Raw genomic sequence first — 24,138 nt, 5'->3', positions numbered from 1 at the left:
TTTCCTTTAATCTTAATTTTACTTTTTTTTGAACCCAAACCACATCTTCTGATATAGCCCCTTACCAGCTTTGTTCTCTTCTCCTGAGAGAGAAACGTTGACAGCCATCTCCTGCGGAGCCTTTGAACATATTCAGGTTAACTTTCACTTCTGGAAGAGAAGAAAGTAAATCTTCAGCTACCGATTTTATGCAAATGTTGTTTGACACATGTATCTTTCTAAAAGAATCTTTGCTATATAGTCTTGTTCCCTCTTTGAAAACTTCTAGGACCCCTGCCTGAGTGTCCCTCCAGCAGCCCTGTTAAAGGGAGGTTCAGAACAAAAGAAAGAGCCGGAAGGTATATTTATTTCCAATACCAGTGAAATCAGTAAGGTATACTGAACTAGTGTGCTGAAAGAATTTCATTTTATGCTTTGTTGTAACAGAAAGCAGTATTTAAGAGGATGCTCAAGACTATAAAAGAGAAAATTAAATAAAAATATTTTTTACGTATAGGGGTCTACAAAATGAAACAAATTCAGTAAGTGTAGCCATTATTGTTTTCAGTTGGTATTATACTTGAGTAAAAAGCCAGAAACCCTGCATCAGTCCTACAATAAAAGTAGTATAATGTGCAGAGGTATTAAAAAAGTGATTGAGTTATTCAGTATGCTCGTAAAGGTAGGTATTGTGAAACTAATACAGTATTACTGCATATCGTGTCATCTAAGAGACTTAAAGCTCTCATGTAAGTCTTTGCCTTTGATTTGTCCTTCCAAGTGCAGTATTATCATGTATCCATGAAAATAACAGAAAAAATGAATACTGTAAAAAATCAATTTCTGAAAAAAGGTTTATTTACAATTACTCTTTGGTGAATGGAACTGCATGAGTTCTAAGGGTTGTTCACTAGAGTGTTCCATAATATCATATTCAACTTTGGCACTTAACAAATTCAGGCAGTTAGTTATAACAGAAACAATAAACTTGAGAAACAACATAGTTTTAGGATAAAAGTTTAGGAGTAGCTTCTGTTGATTTATTTGTGATCTTAGGGAAGTTGGTTTCAGCCTCAGTTTATGCATCTGTGAAATGGGTTTTTACTGTTAATCTCACTAAGATGGGGATTTATTACTGCTTGTAAAATGGTTTGATACTCTCTGCTATACAATACATCCTAAGTGGCAAGGTGTTGCTCTTGGCCTAGAAAGTAGAATAAAGATTCTTAGTACATACTTCAGTAAAATTTACAACCTATGAAATTCCCTTCTTATGCTGAAAATATTTCCTTTCTTCCCCCCTGCTAGGCAACTGTATACAACACAAAAGATGTTTTGGTCTTATTATACTATCAGGCATTGTTGAACTATAAAATATAGTCTTGTCATCTCACACTTAATAGATTATGAAAGAAAAATGACTGAAACTTGTTCAGACTGTCAAGTTCTTGCCAAACTGAAGCTAATGAATCACCCTGGGTGCTGGTAAATATCCAAAACCAGATAATATGAAGGATATAAATAGTTTCAGGGACTATGTTGACCAATATACACACATATACACCCATAAAAGTACTGTTGATATTGTTTTGTTTCCATGAAGTTTTTCATGAAATCCCAACCAGCATAGTAGTATGACACTCCTGTCTTTATTTCAGTTCTTATTTTAACAAAATAAATATAAATTGAAGCCTTAGAACTGTGACTCATGGCCTGCTTATTGATTTTGGTATGCACAGTAGTCAGAATGAGCCTGTTGGCCTGAGAAAGAACTGAAACTGAAACTAGGATTATATTTTTGTGAAGACTGAATAAAGACTTGAGAAGAAACTGTTTAGTTCTAGTGTGTGCTTTCTGCACAGTGGAATCCTAGGTATTTCAGTACAGGTACTCTGACCTGGAGCGCATCCACTTTTATATCTTTTTTTTTTTTTTTTTTTTTTTAAACTGTGAATGAGCAGATAATTTGATTTAGTGTCATTAACAAAAACTCCATCACTCTTCTGCTATAGGATCCTGTATTCATAAATATGGTAATGTTCTTCTTGCAACTGTCATCTAGACTAGACATGTACTATAGTGAATGAAATAAAATGTTACAAAAGCTAATATACCATGCAAGTCACACAGCTAAGAAACTCTAAAATATATCTTATTTTTTTGTGTAGTTGTCACTGAATATGTATAAAAAAAGTTTAAAATTGAATATAGACATTTTTATTTAAATGTTGCAACACCAAACTATCTACACTAATTTATCTTAGAAAAATATAAAGATGGATTGAGATTTACACAGGGGATGTTTCCATGTTAGAGAAACATTTCTTTTGTTAAAAGACTATTTGCATTCATGAGAACTGAAAATTAAGAAGGAATAAGATTTGTTTCTGTGCAGGCTTGCTAATTAATGTTGGTTTAGCTCTCCCAAATGGTAGAATGTGTAAGTATTTAAAATGTTGATGCAGACAAATTTTGAAACTAATTACAGTCTGGTATTCATCCCTCTTTATAGCTTCATACTTCTCTGTCATATCCTAACATCATGTAAAATTCCTGGAGTTTCCAATGCTAAATTTTAAGTTTTGTCAGAGGAAAGATAACAAAATCCATTTATCTGCAGAAAGGGAGATATTACAAGAAGTACTTACTGAAAAATAGTGCCTGTATATTTTTTTTCTTGAGCAGGTAAAAAGGGAGGAATTTAAAGGGAACAAATTATTTTTAGAGGTGCTCTTTAGAATACTCTTAGTCACTGTGCATACTGCCTTACTTGATGCTTAAGAAGGCTAAAATTATGATAAGTAGATGGTTTGCTGTTTTTCAATATTTTTACAGTGAAATTTATAGAGCCACTGAAATTCCAATTTGCAATAGTCTTCCCTCAGAGAATGGATATTGTTGGATCTCATGCCTTCCATAAAAATTAAAGTGGAACTGAATAATAAGAGCAAGCTTCTTGTGTTCAGCTTGATAAGTAGACATTATGTTTGTGTATGGCTAGATTTCTTTCCCCAAAATAGCTAAAACAGATGCCTTGATTCCTTTTTGTTGTAAAAGTTCCTTTCTCTCATTGCACTGTTACAGTTAGTGCAGGTTCTTTCTGGCTAAGAAACACACACAGAAAACTCTTTGCTTTTTAAACAATATTTTATTTCAGAAGAGAATAAAAGAAAGCCATGCCTTTTCCTTTCCTCCTACAGTACAATATATTTAAAGCAAAGAAATATAAAATCAGATGGCATCCTAATGAAGGCCAAGAAATCTGGCTAAACAATCTGAACTCTTTTCGAGGCAGAGGTTCTTTAGAACAGCTCCCCGTGAGCAACACACAAAACTGATTGCAATGTTTTCAAGTTCAGAACACATCTGCACAAAGTAAAGGAAGCAAAAAATTGTATTCAACAAACCAGGAGGATGGAATGTGTGGAAGTCAGGTACTGGCATCACACAGGGCAGTATTGCTGCTTCCTGCACTGGACGTTTTGGTTGCAGCACGCTCTTGTAGTGGAATAAGACTCTAGATTCCCCTTTAAATATTTGCAATAAATAATACAACTAATCCACATGCCCTCTCATTGCTTTATGATTATCACTTGCACTGCACATCTTGGCTGCTCTTAACACTTACAAGACCTGATATATAGCTAAACATTTCTGACTCCATCTGGTACAAAGAGAAGTGACACAGAAGTGCTCCCCAGCCAGTTTATTGCAATTTAATGTAAATCTGTTATAATGCAGCTGATGAAAAGTGCAGTGGCTTCCATGAATTCTGAAAGCTGTGATTGGGTTGTGGCTGCTGTGCTGCCCTCTGAAGATTTGCTGGGCTTAATTTTACATTGCACAGCCATTAGCTGACTAAGATTCCTCACTGAATTGCATTGCCAGATACTACTCTTCATCATCCTCTTCCCTTTCTTCTCACAGTGACCTTATTCACCCAAGTTTTCCATCTCAGTCTTTTGTTGCTTTTATCTTATAAATTGCAGCCTCCTAATAAATCAAAACAGATAGAACCATGCAATTGACCCTGTGGGAAAATTACTTTGTGGGGGGAATTAGAGAAAACTGGGACCTAATAGAGGCATAGTATTACAGAAAGCTTTTTTAGGGTAAAAACCAGCTATCGCTTTCAGGATGGTTGGCATGCATAGAATCAACGTTACTACAATTCCCTAAGCAACACATCCTGCCAGCTCAGCACATGCCGATAGGAGTAACAGTAACGGAGGATGGAGCTGAGACACCGTGGCCATGCTCTGTTGTGCTCCCTGCAGGAATGGGAACTTGATGGCATCACACAGCTGATAAGCTTTATACCAGTTGTCACATGAAGAATGTATGATATGTCCGTGGCTGAGCCAACCATTGTGGTGAAATGACTTCCTTCAGATGAAATGATTTCATTGTAATATTAATGCACACCTCCATCTCAAAGTCACCTGCCTCCAAGGTACTATCACACCTCACTGGGCACATGATAACAGTCAGTAACAACTAGACTCACTTAAGTTCCACCTAAATGCGAAGGAAATGGAGTAGTCCTGGACTGAAATAAGCCCAAAGCAGGGGAATTGTTGCCTAAACTCCCAGATTACCCAGCCCTGATTTGGCGTTCACAAAGTTAGGTCAGGCTGACCCGCTCTCTAAGTTGTTATGAATGAGGGGACTTCTAATCAAGGGAGTCAGCCTTGGGAGGGATGAGAAACAAAGAACAGATAGTAAAAAGAACACCATTATCTAGGTTATGCAGAAGGAAGCCTTTCAGTGAGGATAGTTCTGGTTATGAGAAGACACAGTTTGATAAAGTGTTGCAATCCACTGACAGCAACAGGAAATTAGTTGAAAGTAGGACAAAGATAATTGTGGTAGTGGGAAATCGTGACCTCCAGCTCAAATAGCCCCTCCAAAAGAGGGCAAAGCCCCACTCGAGGAGCATGCGTAGCTAGTAAAGAGCTTCAGTAGTGCTCTCTGAGGATGCTTACTAATTTGCATTAGAAGCAAGAAACTTGTAACCAATTCTGTGTATTATAAATGAATATGCAATGTATTATGAAGTATAAAAAGTGAACAAATGAGGGAAGAAGTTAGGGAAGACTCCATTGTAACTTCTGGGATCAGTCAACAGGCTGAACCTGTCTTCTTCCCCACAGGGATGCCTATTGGGTAAGAACTTTATCTTATGCGCACTAAACTAACTTATGCTATCTGTGATTATTATTAGTGATTATAGTTTGGTTGTATATCACTTCAAGCTTGTTTTTGCAGACAGTCCCTATCACTGGCAATCACGAACCTTTATTTGTCATGATTTTATATTAATAAAGAGTGTTATTCCATAAACTGTTAGTGTTCATCCTTCATGGGTGCTAGCAGTCACTGGCAGCAGGTAACATACTTGAACAAAGTGGAAGACCCGCTGAGGGGTCCTGCTTATGCTGTTGGCACGTTTCCCTGAACAAGTCAGTCAAATCACCCTCTCATCCAGCAAGGCTGTTCAGTGAAGGGTCCCTGTAATGGGGCACTGACAGACAGGTTGTGCACAAGGGTCTCGGCTTTCCAGGGTAGGCTGGAAGACAGATCAAACACCAGGGGTTGAGAAAATCCCCCCTGCCCCTTTCACATGACAGAACCCCATAATGTACTATTTTGGTCATTCTTGTGTGGGGGAATACAGTAATACACCCTCCATATTTGCTGTGTGCTCTCTGTGATTCTTGCTGTTTTCTGTGTCCAGAAACTGAACCAAAGCATGGAAGCAGTGCCAACGGGCCTTGTGCATGGGCACGTAGGTTTGCTGTGTAAATGTTGTTGTTTCTTCTGCTCAATATTTTAAATAGGTTCTGCAGACTGTCAAATGACCTTCCAGAAAAGAATAGATCCAACTTACATGATTGCAATCAGATCTCACCTTTCATTCCTCTGTTGCCATCGCAGCACATGTGATCTTGCCATCGTATATAAAAGGGGTCTTAAATGTGTACTCTGCTGGTTCCTGTTAGTCGGTGGTATTTGTAGACAGAAATTGGGGTGATCAGGTTCTGTAATCCAGCATTAAGTGTTACTATATACTTACATAGGCCCTTAGACAAATAAATTTCCCCCCTTCGATTTTCTGTATATATTACTGTTTAGAGGGATAGAATTACACTCCATAGGGTGATTAAACTGTGGCAAATTAGGTAAAGCTGGAATGTAATTAAAGTACAGTAAAAACACCTGTAAATGATCATTGTCCCAGTCCCTCAGGGAAAATTTAAAAATAACCTTTACAATAAAGTATCATGCCTTGAATCTTTACACATGCCAGCTAAGGTGTTTTGTCCTTAAGTACTTTGTCTAGAAGTAATTGATTGCAATATTTAAAAATAGCTAAAAATGAGGAGAACACCATAATTCTTGTAAGTTTTTCTCCTGCAGACTGGGGTGTTACCCACAGAAAAGGTGGTATCTTTCTGTGGATACATTCACCAGTCCAGCCAACTGGGTAGGTTAGAGGTGGAAAGCAAAGGCTAATTAGATACAGGCTTCAGATCTGTTACATTATTAACAATAGAGGTCATCTTGTCCAAGATAACAATGCCTCACTTTGTAAATTCGTGAGCCTTGAATAAGGCAGAATGTTGTGCTGACTTCGCTGACCATCTATTCTAAAATATTTAAGGTTAGAGTATGAGGTTTATTGCACAGGAATGATTTAAAATTACTGCACAGTAAATACAATCTGTAGTGAACATCTTCACAGTAAACTTTGCGGGGTATGGCTTCAGAGGACATTTTCATAGATGGGATTTTCACTTTGTGTATTCCGGTGTGGATGTTTACATAAAATTTAAAACTAATAAATGATTTTTGAAACAAACAAAAAAGCTGAGTTTTTTTCTGAACAAAATTGATTCATTTCCAACCAGTTCTAAAAGAAACTCTCAAAACCTCTGAAATGCAAATTTATTGAAATAATATGATCCAGTCACCTGTCTCCTTGTGCTCCTGCAGCAAGGTGACTGCCATAAAAATAATTTCACATAAAGCTTTCTGAAGTGTTTTTCCTTCATCCTACAATAGAAGATGTGTATTTTTTATTAAAACCAATTCTTAATTTTAATAATTGATTTTCTTCTTTTCATTACAGAGAAAATCCATTGTTGCTGTGAGTTTCATTGCAGCATTCCTCTGTCTGATCATCATTCGTCTCACAAATGAAGTTACTTTCCCTTTGATCCTAAACTGCTTTGGACAAACCAGTGTCAAATGGATGCCATTTTCTAATGGTCAAAGGCAGCCTCTGAGAACTCACTATGGATATATAAATGTGAAAACACAAGAGGTAAGACACGGTATCAAGAGCACAGCAAAATGGACCAGTAGACTTCTCTTTCTTTTATCCCATGTAACTTTGCAACCAACCTGCCCAGAGTAAAAACTAAAGCAAGCAATGTTTCTGAACAAAGTGTTTTTATTGAAAATGTGCTACCATTTAAATCACCATTGATTATTTTTTTATTTTATTTCTGTTGTGTCTGTGGTGGAGAGAGCAGTGAGTTGGCCTCAAAATTGTGCTTGGTTGCAGTGAAAACTCATGTTTATCTAAGAAAGAGAATTTGTTAGGTTAATTTCAAAACTTCAGTCCCTTTAACTCAATAGGAAATCTTTGTGTGTGTGTGTTTACAATAAAGTCCTAAAAATGTTTAATTTTTCCTGGGATACCCAAGGATGAAGTATTTTTTTTGTGTTTGGGTGTGCATGGAAGAGGTAAAGGGAATGATTTGTGAAATGAACATATGTGAGTCTACAAAATTTATAAAGCTAGAGTTTTACTAGATTTTTCTGGAACTATTACATTAATACTTGGTAGCTATGTGAAAGCCAGTTATATATTTTCCAGTCTGTATTTTAAAATGCTTTGGCCGGTATCTGCTTTGCAAAATACTTTTCTGTATGATAGAAATATGTGTGTGGCAAAATTAGATTTTACAAGGACGACTCCTTTAAACTGCCCTAGTTGGCAAAATATCTAATGACATTGTTGGGGTTTGGTGCTGGTGGTGCTTTTCCCCCAGATGCTTCTTTCTCTTTCTCTGTGTACTATTTATAACAGATGTAAACTTACAAAGTAAGGTAACATAAAAAATTAACTCTTTCTAAAAGTTGTTTCTGATCAGTTATAGCACTGTCAGTCATGAGAAATACTTGCACTTACTGCTACTTTGTCTTACAAACAAGCAATTACTATATTCATGAATGAAATTTATTCTTATAAAAGCTTTTATAGAGGATGAAAATACCACTTCATGACATTCAGTCTTATAATGTATTGGACAAGCTAGTTATTATTTTACCTTTAGAGTGTTAAATATGAAAATCAGAATGAGAGAGGGTTATAGTTTTCAGGGGGCAGCTTCTTTTAAAATTCTGTAGCTTCTAATTCTTGTTCATGTAAGATGCAGCACTGAGTATATTGGAGGCCAAAGTACATTATCTACAAAGCAGAAAAAAGATGAGCACCAGAAAGGAAATCTGTTTGAGTCAGTATGTGAATCCTAGTCTCAGTGAAATGAATGGGAGCTACTGTTGAGTTCAAAAGGGCTAAGGCTCCATCCAGCATATCTTAAATACAAAAGGACCAGGAACCCACTGAAAATGAGAGGGCAGTGTGTTCTGCATGTCCCTGGGTTATTGCCACAGCAGCAGGCATGGAATCTGAATGAGGAGCTGCCATGGTCACTTGATCACTATCAGTCTCAACTGATAACTAGAGAGGAGAGGAGCATACTAATCCATTTTTATTCACCATTGCCTTCATAAGAGGTTAGATGTAGCTTGTGGGAGCCTCAATTCATTCTTAAATTTGATAACACACTTGGAAATTCTAACAGTAAATGGAAATGAATGTCCTGAAAGTTGGTGACCAGTATCAATTAGTAAGACGTTGGACTCAGTTTGGCTTAGGTCATGAAGGACTCCTTAAACTTAGTAATTTTAATTGTTCCCCCCCTTGTATTTTCAGATTACATTAATATTTGATAATTAAAATGATAATGAAGAAACTGAACATGCCTTGCTAATTGTGAATGTACTATCTTCTGACTTAATTACTTCCCATGTGAGGGTATTTTTATTGTGCTGCCCATGTAAAAAGCTTTTACACAGCTCATGTTCCTAACTCACACTCATAGCTTTCTCAGACTACAATTTTTATAACACAGATAGCTTTATAAAGTAAGTGTTTGTTTACTGTTCATATTAAAATGGCCAGCAATTCTCAACTGTTCATAGAGATTAAAATCACAGATCTCTCATTTCTGTGTAAATACCGAATACATTGAATTTCTGCTCATTATGTATAATTAAGATATGTTGTTCAAAATTTTTATACTGCTATGATATGTAAGATAAGCAGAAGGTCCAGTCTGTGAGTACAGCAAATGCCCTAAACAAATGTGGCCAAGGTTTTTGCAAAATGGGAGACATGCCATCTCATCAATGGGCAAGCACCAAAAGATGAGAAAACTACACCATAATGAATGATCAGAAAATTATGTGATGGAAGGGAAGATAGGAGAGAAGGCTTTTAAAAACATGAATTTTGGCTTTCTCTTTTCTTTTTTTTGTTGAGAGTACCTTTGCAGACCTGTTGAATGGGTTCATAGTCTTCTAGAGTGTCCCTTGAAGCCTGTCATCCCAACTGGGTCCTACATGTCTCTTGCTGTCCAGCAGCACTCCCTCCTGTTCCTCAACCATTTCTGACATCCTTCTCCTTTTCTTCACATTTGTTCTCTGCTCTCCTTTACCTGTTCCTTTCAGGCTCCACTCAGAGGCTTGGCTGCATGCAGCATGCCAGGGCTCTCTAGTCCCAGTTTCTCAGGGTGCTTAAATAGTACATATGCAAAGTCAACAAAACAAAATGATTGATTTACCACCAACCCACTCAGTCACCTGACATGACAGGGAAGCTAGAAAATCTAGATGAACTACTAGTCTACCTTTCCTGTCCCTCCCTTGCATACTTACTTTCTGAGGACAAAGGAAAAAAAGAACCCAAGACTTGAATCCATTTGAAAAAAAGTTGAAGTTAGGAAAAGCTGATTTCTTTTTGGGTAAGGCTGAGTGGAATGAGACTTGGAAACCTCATGAGATGGTGGAAAACCAGTTACTTGCTCGTTAATGCTGAAGTGGTTAATGATTTGTATTAAAGAAGATCAGGAAATATGGTGAGATGAACATTTGTGTTTATCTCAAGTAAAAAATAGTGACATGTATGTTATTAGGTATGATCAGAATAACACCATAAAGACGTATTTCAAGGGTGTTGTTTATTTGATTTGACAGTATAATGCTACAGAATTTTTATTATTAAAAAGCCTGAAAAAAAAATCTAAGTTTACTATAACTAGATTATATGAGAGTATTTAATATAAAATGCAAAGAGAGACATAACTTAATCCCTAATTAAGGCTGTACATAATACAGGGTTGTTGCTATGGTTTCCTTGATTTGTAGCTATAGCAACAGCTTTGGAAAAACTGACTTTATGTACAGTAAACATACTATATTTGAAATATAAATAGATGTGAAGTGTTGTACTATACTATAGTACAGGCCCATTCTGTCTAGACACATTTTAGATTGACTTTTGGGATATTTCTCTAGTAGATGGTTCTTCACCTAGAAAATTTGCATCCAGCGCCTGCTCTGCCTCCCTTCAAGAAAAGAGGATCCCTTAGTAGTCCTCCACAATGGGATCTCCTTTCCCTTTTCAATGCCCACATCTGAGGGGATTCCATGAGATTTGCAAGAGAACGTGGCTGCCTGTTTTGGATTATCTCTCTTGCTTAAGTACATGAATTTTGACCCTTCTGCAACAAGGTGTATGGGCAAGATGACATTTCTGTCCCTTATTTCCTTCACTTTGTACCTATAGATTTTTGGTGATAGGTCCCACGAAGTCCTTTAAGAAATGTCACCCCTATAGTGTTAGCTACTTCTATCCTATTCCTTGTATTTTACATAGAAAATATTACTTTGATACAACTCCAGAGTGGTTACCTAGTTGAAATCTACTGTCATCTGAACAAAATTCACCCCCCACCCCAAGCTGATGTAATGATTTTTCTTGTGTATCAAAAATGGACAAGCAGATAAAAAGAAGCAAGTACAGCAAATATAACCTTCCTCCTTCTTTTGTACCACTCCTACTCTACAAAGAGTCTGGCAAAATTAATGAACATCATGTATTTAAATTGCAGCATTATGACATCAATTTAAAACCCATTAGCAGCTTGAAACTTTATGCTAGGCAAGTCTAATAGTGTTCTTGGATATTTCATTGTGCTTCCTGAAAGGTGAATATTGAATACATTTTTACTCTGCCATCAGCATTAAAATAATACAGCATTTTCTTACATACGTAAAATCTGAAATATAGCTGCAATAACACTTGCAATATAATTATAAGAAGTATATTCAAGTACTATACAAAGATTAAAACTGTTCTTGGAAAAGGGTAAGTTCTGAGATGACCTAAAATTCCTACATTAAACTGCAACTGTGAGATCTAATGGCTTCATGTAAAATGAATTCCGAGGGAGAGGAGAGCCTTTGTGTCATGAACATTGAGAAATCTCACAGTATAGTGATGAGCACTAGATAAAAGGAACAGGCATTGTAGCAGTTAAATATTTTTTTAAAAATAACTTTCGTAACTGAAAACCTCTCCAGTACTGTGCTGTTATTGAAGAAAAAAAAATGGATCATATTATCACATAACATTTTGTCCCGTAACCTGAACAAACTAGTGTACAGATGTTAATTTTTTGCCAGTTGTGGCACACACAGCCATATATATGTGTGAACATACAGCCTGTCTAGGTGTGAACATACAGCCTGTCTAGTTTTCTTTTTTTCTTTTTTCCTTTTTGCCAGAAGTTCTGTGGTGGAACTTGACTGAAATGAGTGGAGGTTTCCAAAAATGAAATATCCCAGATATGAATAAAAATAGGAGGAGGTTACAGACCTTACACATATTTGTGTAGTCTTTTTTTTTTTTCTTTTTTTTTGAGAATAAAGTAATTGTATTAAAAAACAAAAGCACCTGCAGTACAGAGGGAAACTAACTTAACATGCAGAAATATAGGCTATGTAATGTGCTATCTGACTGTAAGTTAAGGCACATACCATGTCAACAACAGCAAAAGCATAGTTGTGAAATGTGTTAGGAGTTAGGTAGGAAGGACCCCTACCAATCATGAGAGACCATGTCTTTATAAAACTTGAATAACTAAATTAAAGAATGCACAAAGAAAGTAAAGAATGTGATGAATGTTTTAATATTAGTTTCTTTCCAGATATGGGAAGTAAAGATAAAATTAAAAAAGGACTGACATTTTTATATGAAATGCTAAAAATAAGTAAAGCTAGTGATCAACCTGGGAAGGTTTACGTTTTGCCTATTAGTGATGGCTGTAGAATGACACTTACTACGCAGAGAAACTTGGAGAACAGCACTGGCCTTCATGTCAAAACAGAAGGTACCAGACTGTGAACTTGCATGGTGTATTCAGCTAACTCCAGAGATGTTTGTTTCATACTCTGCTGGGAAGAATTGGGTCCTAGAGAGACTAAAAAGCTACATCAACTGTAACTCACTGTGACAGGAAGTTGCTTTAGTATTTAATTTCTGATACATTCATGACTTCCATCCTGTCTTTTCCTTTGGGATCTTATTCATTGTTATAGCTTAAGAATTCATACGATATTTTGTTAAGAAAAGGTCATCTGTTTCGTAGTCATTTATCATTTATATCCCTTCTAAGACAATTTTATGTCAGTTGTTCAGTTACACCATTTCAGCCTTAGTAATCACATAATAGTAATAATAGTAATAACAGTGGAAGTAAAACTAAACATGCCATATATTCCTCTGGATATTTTTATCCTTCTGCTATATAAATTTCAGGAATAACTTTTCTTGGAATTATTACAGAAGGATAGGCTACTAACATTTTTAATGACGATCACATTGCTTGTTACATTTCTGAGAGAGATTTGTATGGTGGGTTGTTGGTTCCCATTCCCCCAGCCCTCTGTGTTTGGTAACTATACCAGAGCTCCCATTCCTGGCTCTGGGAGCCACAGACACACACTTGAAAACAGAATTTCTGCGGAAGAGTTTAACCACCAAATGAGCAACCCCAGCATCACACCCTGTATTACAGAAATAGACGTCACTAAAAAAATTATCACCAGAGTCCCCACTGCCATCTTTCTCTTTCCAACCCCCCTTTTGCCTGTGAGAAGAGAGAACCATCAGAATAAGCTGCAAGGTCCAGTCGAAACCACTCAGGCTGTTATGAACCTACAGGAGAGAAGGGTGCACAGATGATATGTGTCCTCAGTAAAGTAAATCCTGCCAGCTCAGCCTTTTTCCTTCTGTATATATCAAATTAGCTTAGGTTTTTAAAGCTGCCACAGCTCTGATGGTGTCTTATGAGGAAAAAGTCAAGTGCCAGGATAAATATATCAAGTATTCTATACAAAAGAATTAAATCTACTTCACACAGAGCCTGAATGTGATGAGTCGAGCAGTGCTGCCTGTGTGGCAGCTCTGCTTTTTCAGAGCAGGGACTAAGAAACTTGAGAAGAGATTACTATCAGCCAGTGAGCTGTGCCATCAAAAGTCAATCCCTAAAGAATCTGGACTGGTAGAAATAAATGCCTATGATGCACAGTCATGGGCTGGATTGATCTGTTGAATGGAGCTTACAAGTTATATGGAAAAGGTGCCTGGTGTCATAGATTTGTCATTCACCTTGGTTATATGTAATTTCCAGAGATTTCTCCCACCTTCTTGAGCATTTTTTCACCGCTAGCAAAGAGGAGGTTTATATTAAATAATGTTAGACTCCCTATGAGAAGGTGCCAGTTGTGTTTTCCATGTGAGAAGTGTGAACAATGGCTCTCCAAATGAGAGACATGGCACCATGAAAACTGACTTGAGACCATTTGGAAAACAGAGACAAAACAGCCTGACAGACAAACTTCCATCAGTAAAATTTCATTTTAGTTAAATGGTAGATGGACCAGACAAAGTGAATGGAGTATTCTTTGGACTGGTAAAGAAGAAGGCGGAGAGCTTTGATGTAATAGCTTCTTGAATGAGACCAAACCACTGGGGAAGATAGCAAATGAGCTCTTGCTAGTGTAATGAGCAGAGAAGAGTGAGGCTTGTAGTTAAAGGGAGGAAGGAGGAACTTACTGCTTTTACTCTGGATGAGAGCTGAATTCTGTTACCATGACATGATTTCAGATTTTGTCAATAATAGTTGCTAAATGAAGGACAGGCTGGTTTGCATTAAATAGCAAGCAAGATGTCTTCTTGGTGTTTCATTTCATCAATTGGGAGAGCAGAGCCCTATATTTACTCACTAAATATCCATCCTCTACTGCTGTTTAAAAATCAAGATGCCTCCATCATAATAAGTTCAGTGTCACCCTCCTGAGTTTCTACCTGGAGTCTATTTCTCACAGAGATTCAAGGTATCCTTTGCAGAAAAGTGTTGCTAGTTTTGGATGCAGTGACGATGGCTAAGGTACACTTAAGTGTGATGTTTCATGACTGTTCTGTTCATTGCTCCACAACAGACTATGGACATTTCCAGATCATGCTGTCACACCATAGTGACGATGCTGATCCACTGATGGTTTAACCTGCAACACAAATTAAAAGCTAGTTAATATAGTTCTATAAATGACAGGAGATAGCTGTTCCCTAGTGATCAGTTCTAATTCTCTATGAACTTTCTTTCCTAATCTAATGCCATGTTAATGTGTGTGTTAAACTAAAGCCTATGGTTAGAATGTATTTTCTTGTGCAGTACCTGTATGTGTCCCTCATGATCTTTAGGTAAGAACGTAAAGCATTCAGTCCTTTCAAATGCAGGATGATTTTGCCTTAAACATGGTGCAGTTACAAGTTGCAACCTAAGGCTATATTGCAACCTAAGGCTAAAATACACCACAGAGTAAAAAGAGCCAGTGAAAATGGAATTTTGCTCATATAATTGTTCCTACACAAGGGGTTTCTGCTGGCTATGGCAATCAGCAATTTTAGCTCTTTGAGCTCTTGCCCAGCATAGCTACTCTGGCAGAGATGCTCAGTGCGGAGCTAACCCGAGGCTATTAATACTTCCCTGCATGGAATACTTCCCTGCATGGAAGCAGCATGCCAGCCACACACACACACACACACACACACACACACACACGTGCATGGGTGCACACAGAAACACACAGCTCAAGAGACAGACTCCTAACACTGACAATCATGCCAATTACTAGTTAGTTTTAAAGCCACAGCCATCCTTCTTGAAAGCCTTTGCTTTCCAAGTTTGCTCCCATGGCCATCTGTCATAGCCTGTGTTTGGCAGCTTCAGGTTCTGTTGCAAGGCTCTGTGGGTTGAATACATAGTTTTGTCTTTTTTATTGTTCTCTGAGTTGGTGGAGATTTCTACCATGTGAGCCTTTTCTCTTAGGCTTTTTGTTAGATTAAAATGTGAACCTTAAATGCATTTTTGAGCTGTTAATCTCTGCTATCTGCTCTCAGGCTGGGCTGGAACAGGTGGACTGGTGTAACTGCTGGATAGAAAGAAATGATCTCAGAGACCCTCTTAGAGCAGGTGCAGACTGCACCAGCAATAATTGCTTTTCTTGGGGTAGTCTGTCTTGTCTGACTGAATACATTAATCCATACTATCAAATATATGATGTTTAGTCTGTAAAAAGCCTGTATGACTGTTGTACCAAAACCCTCATGCCCCTTGCAGGCATTACTGTGCTGGCAGTGTGTGCATCTTAGAGCTTGATAGAGTTACGGTATCTGTAACAAGAAGCTACATTTTTTTGTGGGTGTGGCTGTAAATTTTCTCTACTCATCATAACTAATTTTTGAACTACAACTAAATCAAGAATATCATATATTACCACATATTACCACCAATGTTGAAAACGTCATGGTAAATTGTGTCCATGGGGCTGCACCCTAAAAATAAAAACCAGTTCAGTCTGGGGAGGGGTGGGAAGAAAGTGTTGGTTTGTGTTATTTACAGTATTTCTTTTCTTCCATGTTTATTTTTCCTTCTCTCCATTTGATATACTTTTCATAATTCAGCTAGTCAGAGATTACAGTAATCTGTTGTTTCCTGTCACTCAGAAAAGCAGTTCCCACGCCCATTAGATGAATAAATACATTGTTAAATGAAATTCCAAAAATAAGAAGTTACTAGAGTAATTTTGGGATTGTCCACCTAATAACACCAAGACATCCTCCATTTTTATCCCCAACCCCAGGGGTGCACATCACTGCCTTTACCTTGTTCATACCAGTCAGGTCCTCTTTCCCACAAATCATAGCATCATTTTTTGAAGTACAGCTTCTTGAATTTGTCTTTAAGAGTCTTTTGTAGTTAGGACCCAGAGTTTTGGATTTGAAATTGATGGAAGTGCCACAGGTCTTAGATCAATACTGCTCCAGGGGATAGAACCTGCTTGCAGTTAGAGACTGCAAAGAATGTTCAGGGGCCTTGTATTAATATTACACCAGCCCAAGTGCAAGTTAGTTTGGGTTGATTTCTCTGGTTCCAGTTCAGTGATGATATCACCCTCCCTCCCTTCTGCCTTTTGAGTACTGGTGCCTAGGATTCATGTTTGTAAAGAGAAAATATGATTTCTGGAGTGTGTCAAGTTGAAAAAGTATTTTTCTAAGCTTTTTTTCCTGATGCATACAGACTCCTATGCAATGACTGAGTGCATGCACAGGAGTCACCCCAAAGCAGTTCCAGGGCAGCACACTGAAAGCTTAGATCAGCACTGGCAAATATCCTACAACAGAAATGAAACACGAGGTGAAGGATAAAGTTTGGCCTTTAGGCAAAACCAATAACCCTATACTTGATGACATACAGTATATTATGGAATTGATCAATGACTAATAGTTTTGTTCTTGTGGTTTTTGTGTAATTAATTTTACTGATGTATTAACATTTTCTAGTTTATAATAAACTTTCTCATGTCCTCTTATTTCTAGAATGTAAAAGATTTGTAATGTCGATCCTATTTCCTGTTGGCTCGTCTTTTGTAGATCCAGTGCATGTTGTCCAAAACTGCTCATTTCTTTCTTCACCTCCTCTCCAATTTGGCTTGCCCTTCACTGCTCAAAATTTCTTTCACTAGGTCATCAGATTACTTTTTCTCTGAAAATTTATTCCTGTTTAGGACAGCTTTGAAGGCATAGCTTGGAGATCTAGGAGATGACAGGCTGTTCTTAAGCCAGCTACCGATGCATTCTGCACAAGGGTTTGGTTCCTGAAAGAGTTCAAGAGTTAGCCCCAAGATGTGAATGTGTTATATTAATCCAGTCTTCTGGTGACAGGCTTTGGAAAAGCAACTGGGAATAGATTTCAAATCAGAAGAAGCTATGGCAAAATTATGTCTTGTGTCACACCTCATGTACATTTTAAAGTTTCTTTCTGATGTCTTTACAAGCATAACTTATTTCTCAAATGGAGTGAGTCCCCAAAAGTTTATTTGCAGCCATGCCAGTGTCTCCCAAAGGATAAATACAGTCACTTTTCAGTGTTTCTGAGGCTAAACAGGCTCTCTAGTTACAAAGCAGAGAAAAAGAATTTCTCAAACACATGGTGTTCCTTCATTAATCCTCTCAATGGCAGACCTTCAGGGAGTCCCACAAGAGAGTGTCTTGGAGGTAGAGAGACCATCTTGTGGGTTCCCCCATTCAGATGAGTCCACTCTGGAGCTGCCATATTAATTTCTGCTCCACTTGGTCCTTGGTTTTGATTGTGCCTTGTCATCACCAGTATCAGTGACAACTGATGGAGCTGATGACATTTCTGTAACACAATCAATGTTAATTAGGGTTGATCTTTTACTCGGAGGAGAACAGGCAGAGGATCAGGCTGGAACTCTTACAAGCTAGCCTCAATTTCTGATCTGCTGCTGGCATGGACCAAAATACTCTTCACTGCTTCAGGGTCATCATGTTTGTAAAACTCATGTTTATAAAGAGCAAGTAGTATTTTTGGACCAAGTCACTTGGTTATGTTCAGAATGTAAAATGGGGGCTTTTTGTCAGATTGACTGTCATAAAATGATTGGGAATCTACTATCCCTGATAGATTATCACTTATTACCATTGTATTACAGCCAGAACTTTATTGTCAGAGCAACAACAAAAATAATCTTTGCACTACACTAATGCTTTATTCTGATTGACAAAGGATGAGGCAATCTAGGTACTGTGACAGCAGTGTAGGCAAGTATTATATAATGATATATAGTAGTTTCCACAGACTGCCATTAATTTCTGCATGAATTCTGTCTGTCTTTGATAAGCATGTGTAACTCCTAATAAATTATTTTGGAGGTGAGCACAAGAATCAAGGAGAAATGGACTTCTGTAGGTATGGAGCCTGGTGATAGCTAAAAATGAGAAGGCAAAACTGACAGGTAATTGTAGATGAGAAGTCATTTTCAAGCAAGGGATGAGGGTAATAATGTTTCCTGTTTGAAATGAGTTGCCACTTCTGCTGGCCACAATGCAAGGTAAATTCTGTCATGAAATCTGAAACATTTGTTAGGTACAGGCTGTTGATAATCACATAGGAACCAGCATTGTGGAGCGTCCTCCACTTGCTCTTAAATGGCTTGGTTCCATTCTGGTGGGTGTTACCTGCTCTTCATTTCCTGGGGAAGAAATGGCCTTATGTGAGGTCATTTATCTGAATAGCGCAGAAATAATTTTCTGCAAACCTAACAATTATCATAACAGAATTCTGAAAAAAAATAAAAATAAAAATACAGTGACACTCTGAGGTTTCTGAGATTAGTGTCTTCCTTTAAGGCCTCTATTTTCTCTGGTATTACTTCCAGTCCTCATCAGTGAAACTACGGTGCATGTCTCCCATGAATAGCATGAATAATGCATATATTTTTCTGCTAGTTTCAGTGTGCATATACAAAAAATAAGATCAAGAGCTGAAAAAAACCAATTGGCTGCTCATCGCCCCGCTAGTATGTGATTGACCCATATTCCACATTAACTCAGGTTTTAACCTGTCTGCTTTTATATTTAAAATTCTTGGGCCTTTGCCCCCATCCCTTGGAAGATGATGCAGTGGACTAATAGTTCACCATTTCAGTTTTTCCTCAGAATGAGATATGGTAAATATTACAGCTGTTTATACCTCTTTATTCCTGCATCTTTAAAGATCTTAAGTGTTTCCACTTATTATCTTCTTTCTTCTAGCATATACAGACACTCACAGTTCCACCTTTATCACCATGTAATCAAGTTAAACTCTTCCTTATTTTTCCTAATTAATCTATAGCAAAAGCCCACCCCTTCCTCAGTTCTCGCTGTCTCAGTTTCCTAGAACTTGACGTGGGATTCAACTGTAATGGAAGAGAGGAAATGACACAGCATGTTACCTCTGCTTTCAGATATCAAATTACCTGGGATTTATTTTTCCTAAAATGTCTTGGATGTGTTTTCATGAGATGAATCATTTCATGGTTTCCCAAGATGATGCTCAGCTTGTTACTTTCCACATGCTTTTCCATTCTTTCTGCAAATACCATTTATTTTCTCCTGAAGATAGTTTCTGAAGATAAGGCTGATTTAATGAGGAAAAAATGTGTGTTGTCTAGGACCAATTAAAAAAGGGTTAGAACTAAAAGGCAAGGTGATTTTTTTGTTTGATTGGTTGGTTTTTGGGTTGTGGTTTTGTTTTTTTGTTGTTTCAGTCCACATGAGAAATCGTAGTGGCTTGAGTTATTCTTCGAAATAGGATTTTTGGCCATAATTTTTTTCCATTTAGTCTGCAGTAGTGTTCTTGCAGTTTAAATATGTTTGTTCATTAGAGGAACAGCTTTCATAATGGAATGTGCCAAATCTGTTAAGAAATCAGCAGATTATTTTATGTTCAAAGTACCTGACTTGTATATACGTTTGTAGTTCTTGTACATTCAGATTAATTGTCTGATTATCTAGGAAGTTGTATTCTGAATTCCTGAAAATCAGTCTTTTTATCAGTCTTTACTAAATGCAAAAATGCCTCTAGTAATTTCTCTTCACTCACTAAGCATGAAATTTTTCTTTGAAAAATTTAGTTTGTCTGGCAAGATCTTTATAAACATAAATATAATTTTAGCAACTACAGATCACTAACAGGCATTTCTACGTTATATGCAAGTGAGTAGATATTGCATAATACTTCTTCAAATCTGTTTGAATTTTTAAGTTGCTAAAGGATTCATGAATGTAGCACTTTTGTTTCTTTCCGGTATGAGTATCTCTATATATAACCATCAATTCTTTCTGAATGCAATGAAGTATTTATTTGCCTACCTAAGGATGTCCTAGATTTCTACCACTTTTTTGTATTTGAGATAGGACAACCTTTAAAAAGTGTTCTACACAGAGTTAGTGTCTATTATTTAATGATCTAAGTGATTTGGGAGGGAAACTGTGTTTCTGGATTGCTTAAGTTTGCTCCCATTATCACTGCAAATGAAAACTCGTGTTCTCATGCTTTGTGGAACCTGTGTGTATGCCTGCAAGACTCCCTTCCTGTTAGATTTGGTGTTTTGTCAAGTGCCCAGCCCAAATTCTGTCACCCTTTGCAAAGCACTGGTCACAGCTTCCTGTAACAGTTTAACACCAACGGAGACTGAAGCAAGGTGAGGAAACATCCACATACTGGCAGCTGTTATATTCAGCCCTATGCTCAGTGGCATTTTAAACCCCCATGTTTTGCCCCATTGTAACCAACCTATTTCTGGTCATTGGTAGTATCTGTGTCTGTGGTATAAGTTCTACTGTGAAAAGATGTCCAGTTTCATTTTGCAGTAGAAAGTGGACTTGACATGAACTTTGGTCCATATGTAATAGGTTCTTGAAGGCTCAGAAAAGCCTTTTCTGAGAAGGCTCATTTCAGCAAAATGCTAATCTGGCAAATTGGTACGTTTAACAGTCATCTACAAATGCACCCTTTTGTGTAATATGCAGTTGATTGTAACAATTATGGATGCTATTTAATGGTGCCATCCTTAAACTTTCCAGTGTGATACTACCTAGAGAATTATTACTGATGAAATCATTATAGTGTTATAGAACTGAAATAGGTTGCTACTGAAACTACTCTCAAAATCTAATTGTAACTTCACTGGAATTTTTCCCATGATGGATGTTAAGTATATGCGTATTTCTTATTTTTATAGAAGCAGCATTTTATTTGTATGCTTAATTTTATTACACTATCTACTAGGTATATATTAAGTTTTGCTTCTCATTTTCACTTATGGTCAAAGATAATTTTAGTCCAGTTTGCATTTTATCTGATATTCTACTGTTCTTATTTCCCTTGTCACATGTATGAATAAAGCAACATATTTCCTTCCTTGAGACCTACCTAGGATTGCTCAGATTAACACAATGAAGAGCCCTATTTTATCAATACATGAAATGATGCAAGTCCTCTCAATTTCCTTTTGAGGCCTTCCTTGGAAAGAAAAGCATGCTTTATAATTTCTTGCCTGCAAATCAGTTCATATTCCTGTTACATTTTTTCATCAAATGTCATGCTGTACCCAAAGATTTCTGTATAGGCTTGTGATTCCCCCTCATCTTTGGTTCAGACAGCATCTGATTTAAAAAAAAAAAAAAAAAAAAAAAGAAAAAAAAAGGCATTGTTTACTTGATTATAGTCCATGAAGAACAAGTGAAATCCTTGATCAGAATGGGAGATTTCTGCAACTGCCCAAGTTCCCCAAGTGCAGTACACCATGCTTCCATGACGTGCTGTTACGTTATGTTTGTATTGTTCCAGTTCTTATCCAAAGATGTGATATTTCATCACTTCGAAAGCAACAACCTGACGTCCATCAGCAGTTGCACCATTTTTTCTTTCTGCTCTTGATCTTACAATATAGATTGATCCTATGAAAGTTAAACAATGCCCACATCTGTTCATCAGATTCTCTCTCTGTAGTCACAAAGATGGAGCACAGAGTGGGTTGATGTCCACCAGCCACCATTTTTATAACCAACTGTAGAATAAACTTAACTGATGGGCTCCGAGCAAAATGGTGCAGAAATAGCTTTTACTTCCCATACTCTTGTGTTTCTTGCATTTTTCTGTCTTCCTAAGGCAGAAGATAGGCTGAATGATACTAACCTAATTTGATAATTATTGCAAATATGCCACAAGGAAACTGCAAATTCATGAGTCCGTGTTTCTAAAAACTTACAAATACATGCTACATCTATACAAAATGTGTTAACATGTACTTGTACTTGGACAGTACTCTCATTGTGCTTAGAAGCAGGCTACCTTTCCTCCTAAACAGAGAAAGCTTTAAAAAGTAAGGAGGACAGTATCATTGATATGGTTTGGATAGTCCCATGGATTTCTATTATTTTGCTTAACAATTACTTCCAAAAAATCGCAGATACCAAAAGCTATTTGTTAGGAGCAAATACCATCATGCTTATATCCTACTGTTGTGAAAATTGCCATGGGATTGTTACCTTTCACCCAGGTGGTCCCCACTGATGGGCAGAAATGACCTTGATTTAGTGTCTGATCTGAAGGCAGGCAGCTCTAACTGTGCAACGACACCCCCCAAATGCTCTGTTGCAGTGTTAGCATTGGATACGAGCCCATGTCTCAGTCAGAGATGTGCATCTCTGACCTTCTAGTGTAGAGGCAATAGTGCTGCCAGCTGTGTTATGCTGACAGGCAAAGGACTTGTTTTTGAAATCAAGAAGTAGGGAAACTGAGCTAAACACAGCACAGACTTCTACTGTTAAAAAAAAATGTGGCAATAAACCTCAGACAATCTTACCTTCAGTTTCCAGATTGTTTTGCTTTCCAGGTTGCTGAAAGTAATTTGCTTTATTAATGCAGTTCTACAGAACAATCTATTTAAATTTCATCCCAGAACGAGTTCCTTTAGCTGAATAAAAGCCTTTTGAGAAACCTGATTTATGTCATAGTCACAGCTTTAAATAGAGCAATTCTGGTTCAGTGGCAAAGTGGTGGGGCCAGGGTCTGTGGTCCACATTTTCTAAGTGCTGTACATGGATTTGTATGCACACAGTTTTCATTAGCACTAACACAATTTGTACATGTGGCCCCTGTGCAGTACTTTGGGAATGTAGCCCTCAACAGAGAAGATATTTACAGCACTGAAGCTCATGTTGGGAAATATGAACAGCTGTGCTCCAAACAGAAAACACACATCTGAAGTAAGACAAGCATACTGAAAATTATGTCCTGGCAGTTAACATTTTTATTTGTACACACTGCTATGCAAAACTGAAATGGAAGGAAATATCGTTCTTTCAGGATTAATGTTTTGCAGAACTAATAGGAGAAAAAAAGTGTCATCAGAAAAGATTTTTGCTGATTATAATTTTTTTTGGCTACAGTTTCTGTAGTGTTGGTACAAAAGAGATATAGATAATAAGTAAAAGTTATGTCACTACTAATTATGTTTTACTAATAGTGAGATGACCTCTTTATATTTTTGAATAGTCAGTTGAAAACATTTCACTAGAACATTTATTTACATAGATTTTTAGATTTTACTATTTAAAATATTCAGTTCCAATATCTGAGCACCTGCTGTGCACATGAGTTGAGCATCTGAGAAAGGCTTTATCCATCATTCCATCGTTGGATCCTTACATGGACTTGCATTGTGTCTAGAGCTGACTGATGGCGAAATCCACATCAAGTTAAGAGGACTTTGGAAAAAGGAATTTTAACTCATTTTAAATTTGACTGATGGAGCACATACTAGTGCCTCAGGTTCCCCCCCTGCTCCCCCATTGTGCTTCCCTGGAAGTGATCTGCCTGTCTGTTCTCCAGTCTCTGCAGGGTGACACCTCGAAGGTCAGAGGTGTAACTCCACTGATCTCCATGCACAGGGAGCAAATGGGGCTGTTGCAGGACACACGGTAATTCTCTAACTAAAATGGACCATGCTAAATACTTTGCCTTCACACACAGTTTTACATGTGGAGAGGTTTGAGGTGGGCAGATGTTTTTTCAGAAACAGTAGTATAACAGGTCCATGCAGTTA

At 37.3% G+C, this 24,138-nt stretch overlaps 1 protein-coding gene across 2 annotated transcripts in view; it reads left to right on the top strand.

Moving 5' to 3' along the window:
• Nucleotides 1–24,138, top strand: part of ST6GALNAC3 (ST6 N-acetylgalactosaminide alpha-2,6-sialyltransferase 3) — a 228,557-nt gene that overhangs the window by 97,347 nt on the left and 107,072 nt on the right. For both annotated transcript variants that reach the window (XM_027788328.2, XM_055815663.1), the window contains exon 2: nt 7,112–7,306. In XM_027788328.2, the coding sequence (XP_027644129.1) occupies nt 7,112–7,306 (195 nt within the window). The remainder of the gene's footprint in view (nt 1–7,111; nt 7,307–24,138) is intronic.

Source organism: Falco peregrinus, chromosome 10 (assembly GCF_023634155.1).
Source record: "Falco peregrinus isolate bFalPer1 chromosome 10, bFalPer1.pri, whole genome shotgun sequence".
Classification (NCBI taxonomy): Eukaryota; Metazoa; Chordata; class Aves; order Falconiformes; family Falconidae; genus Falco; species Falco peregrinus.
This window is presented reverse-complemented; position numbering and strand designations above follow the sequence as displayed.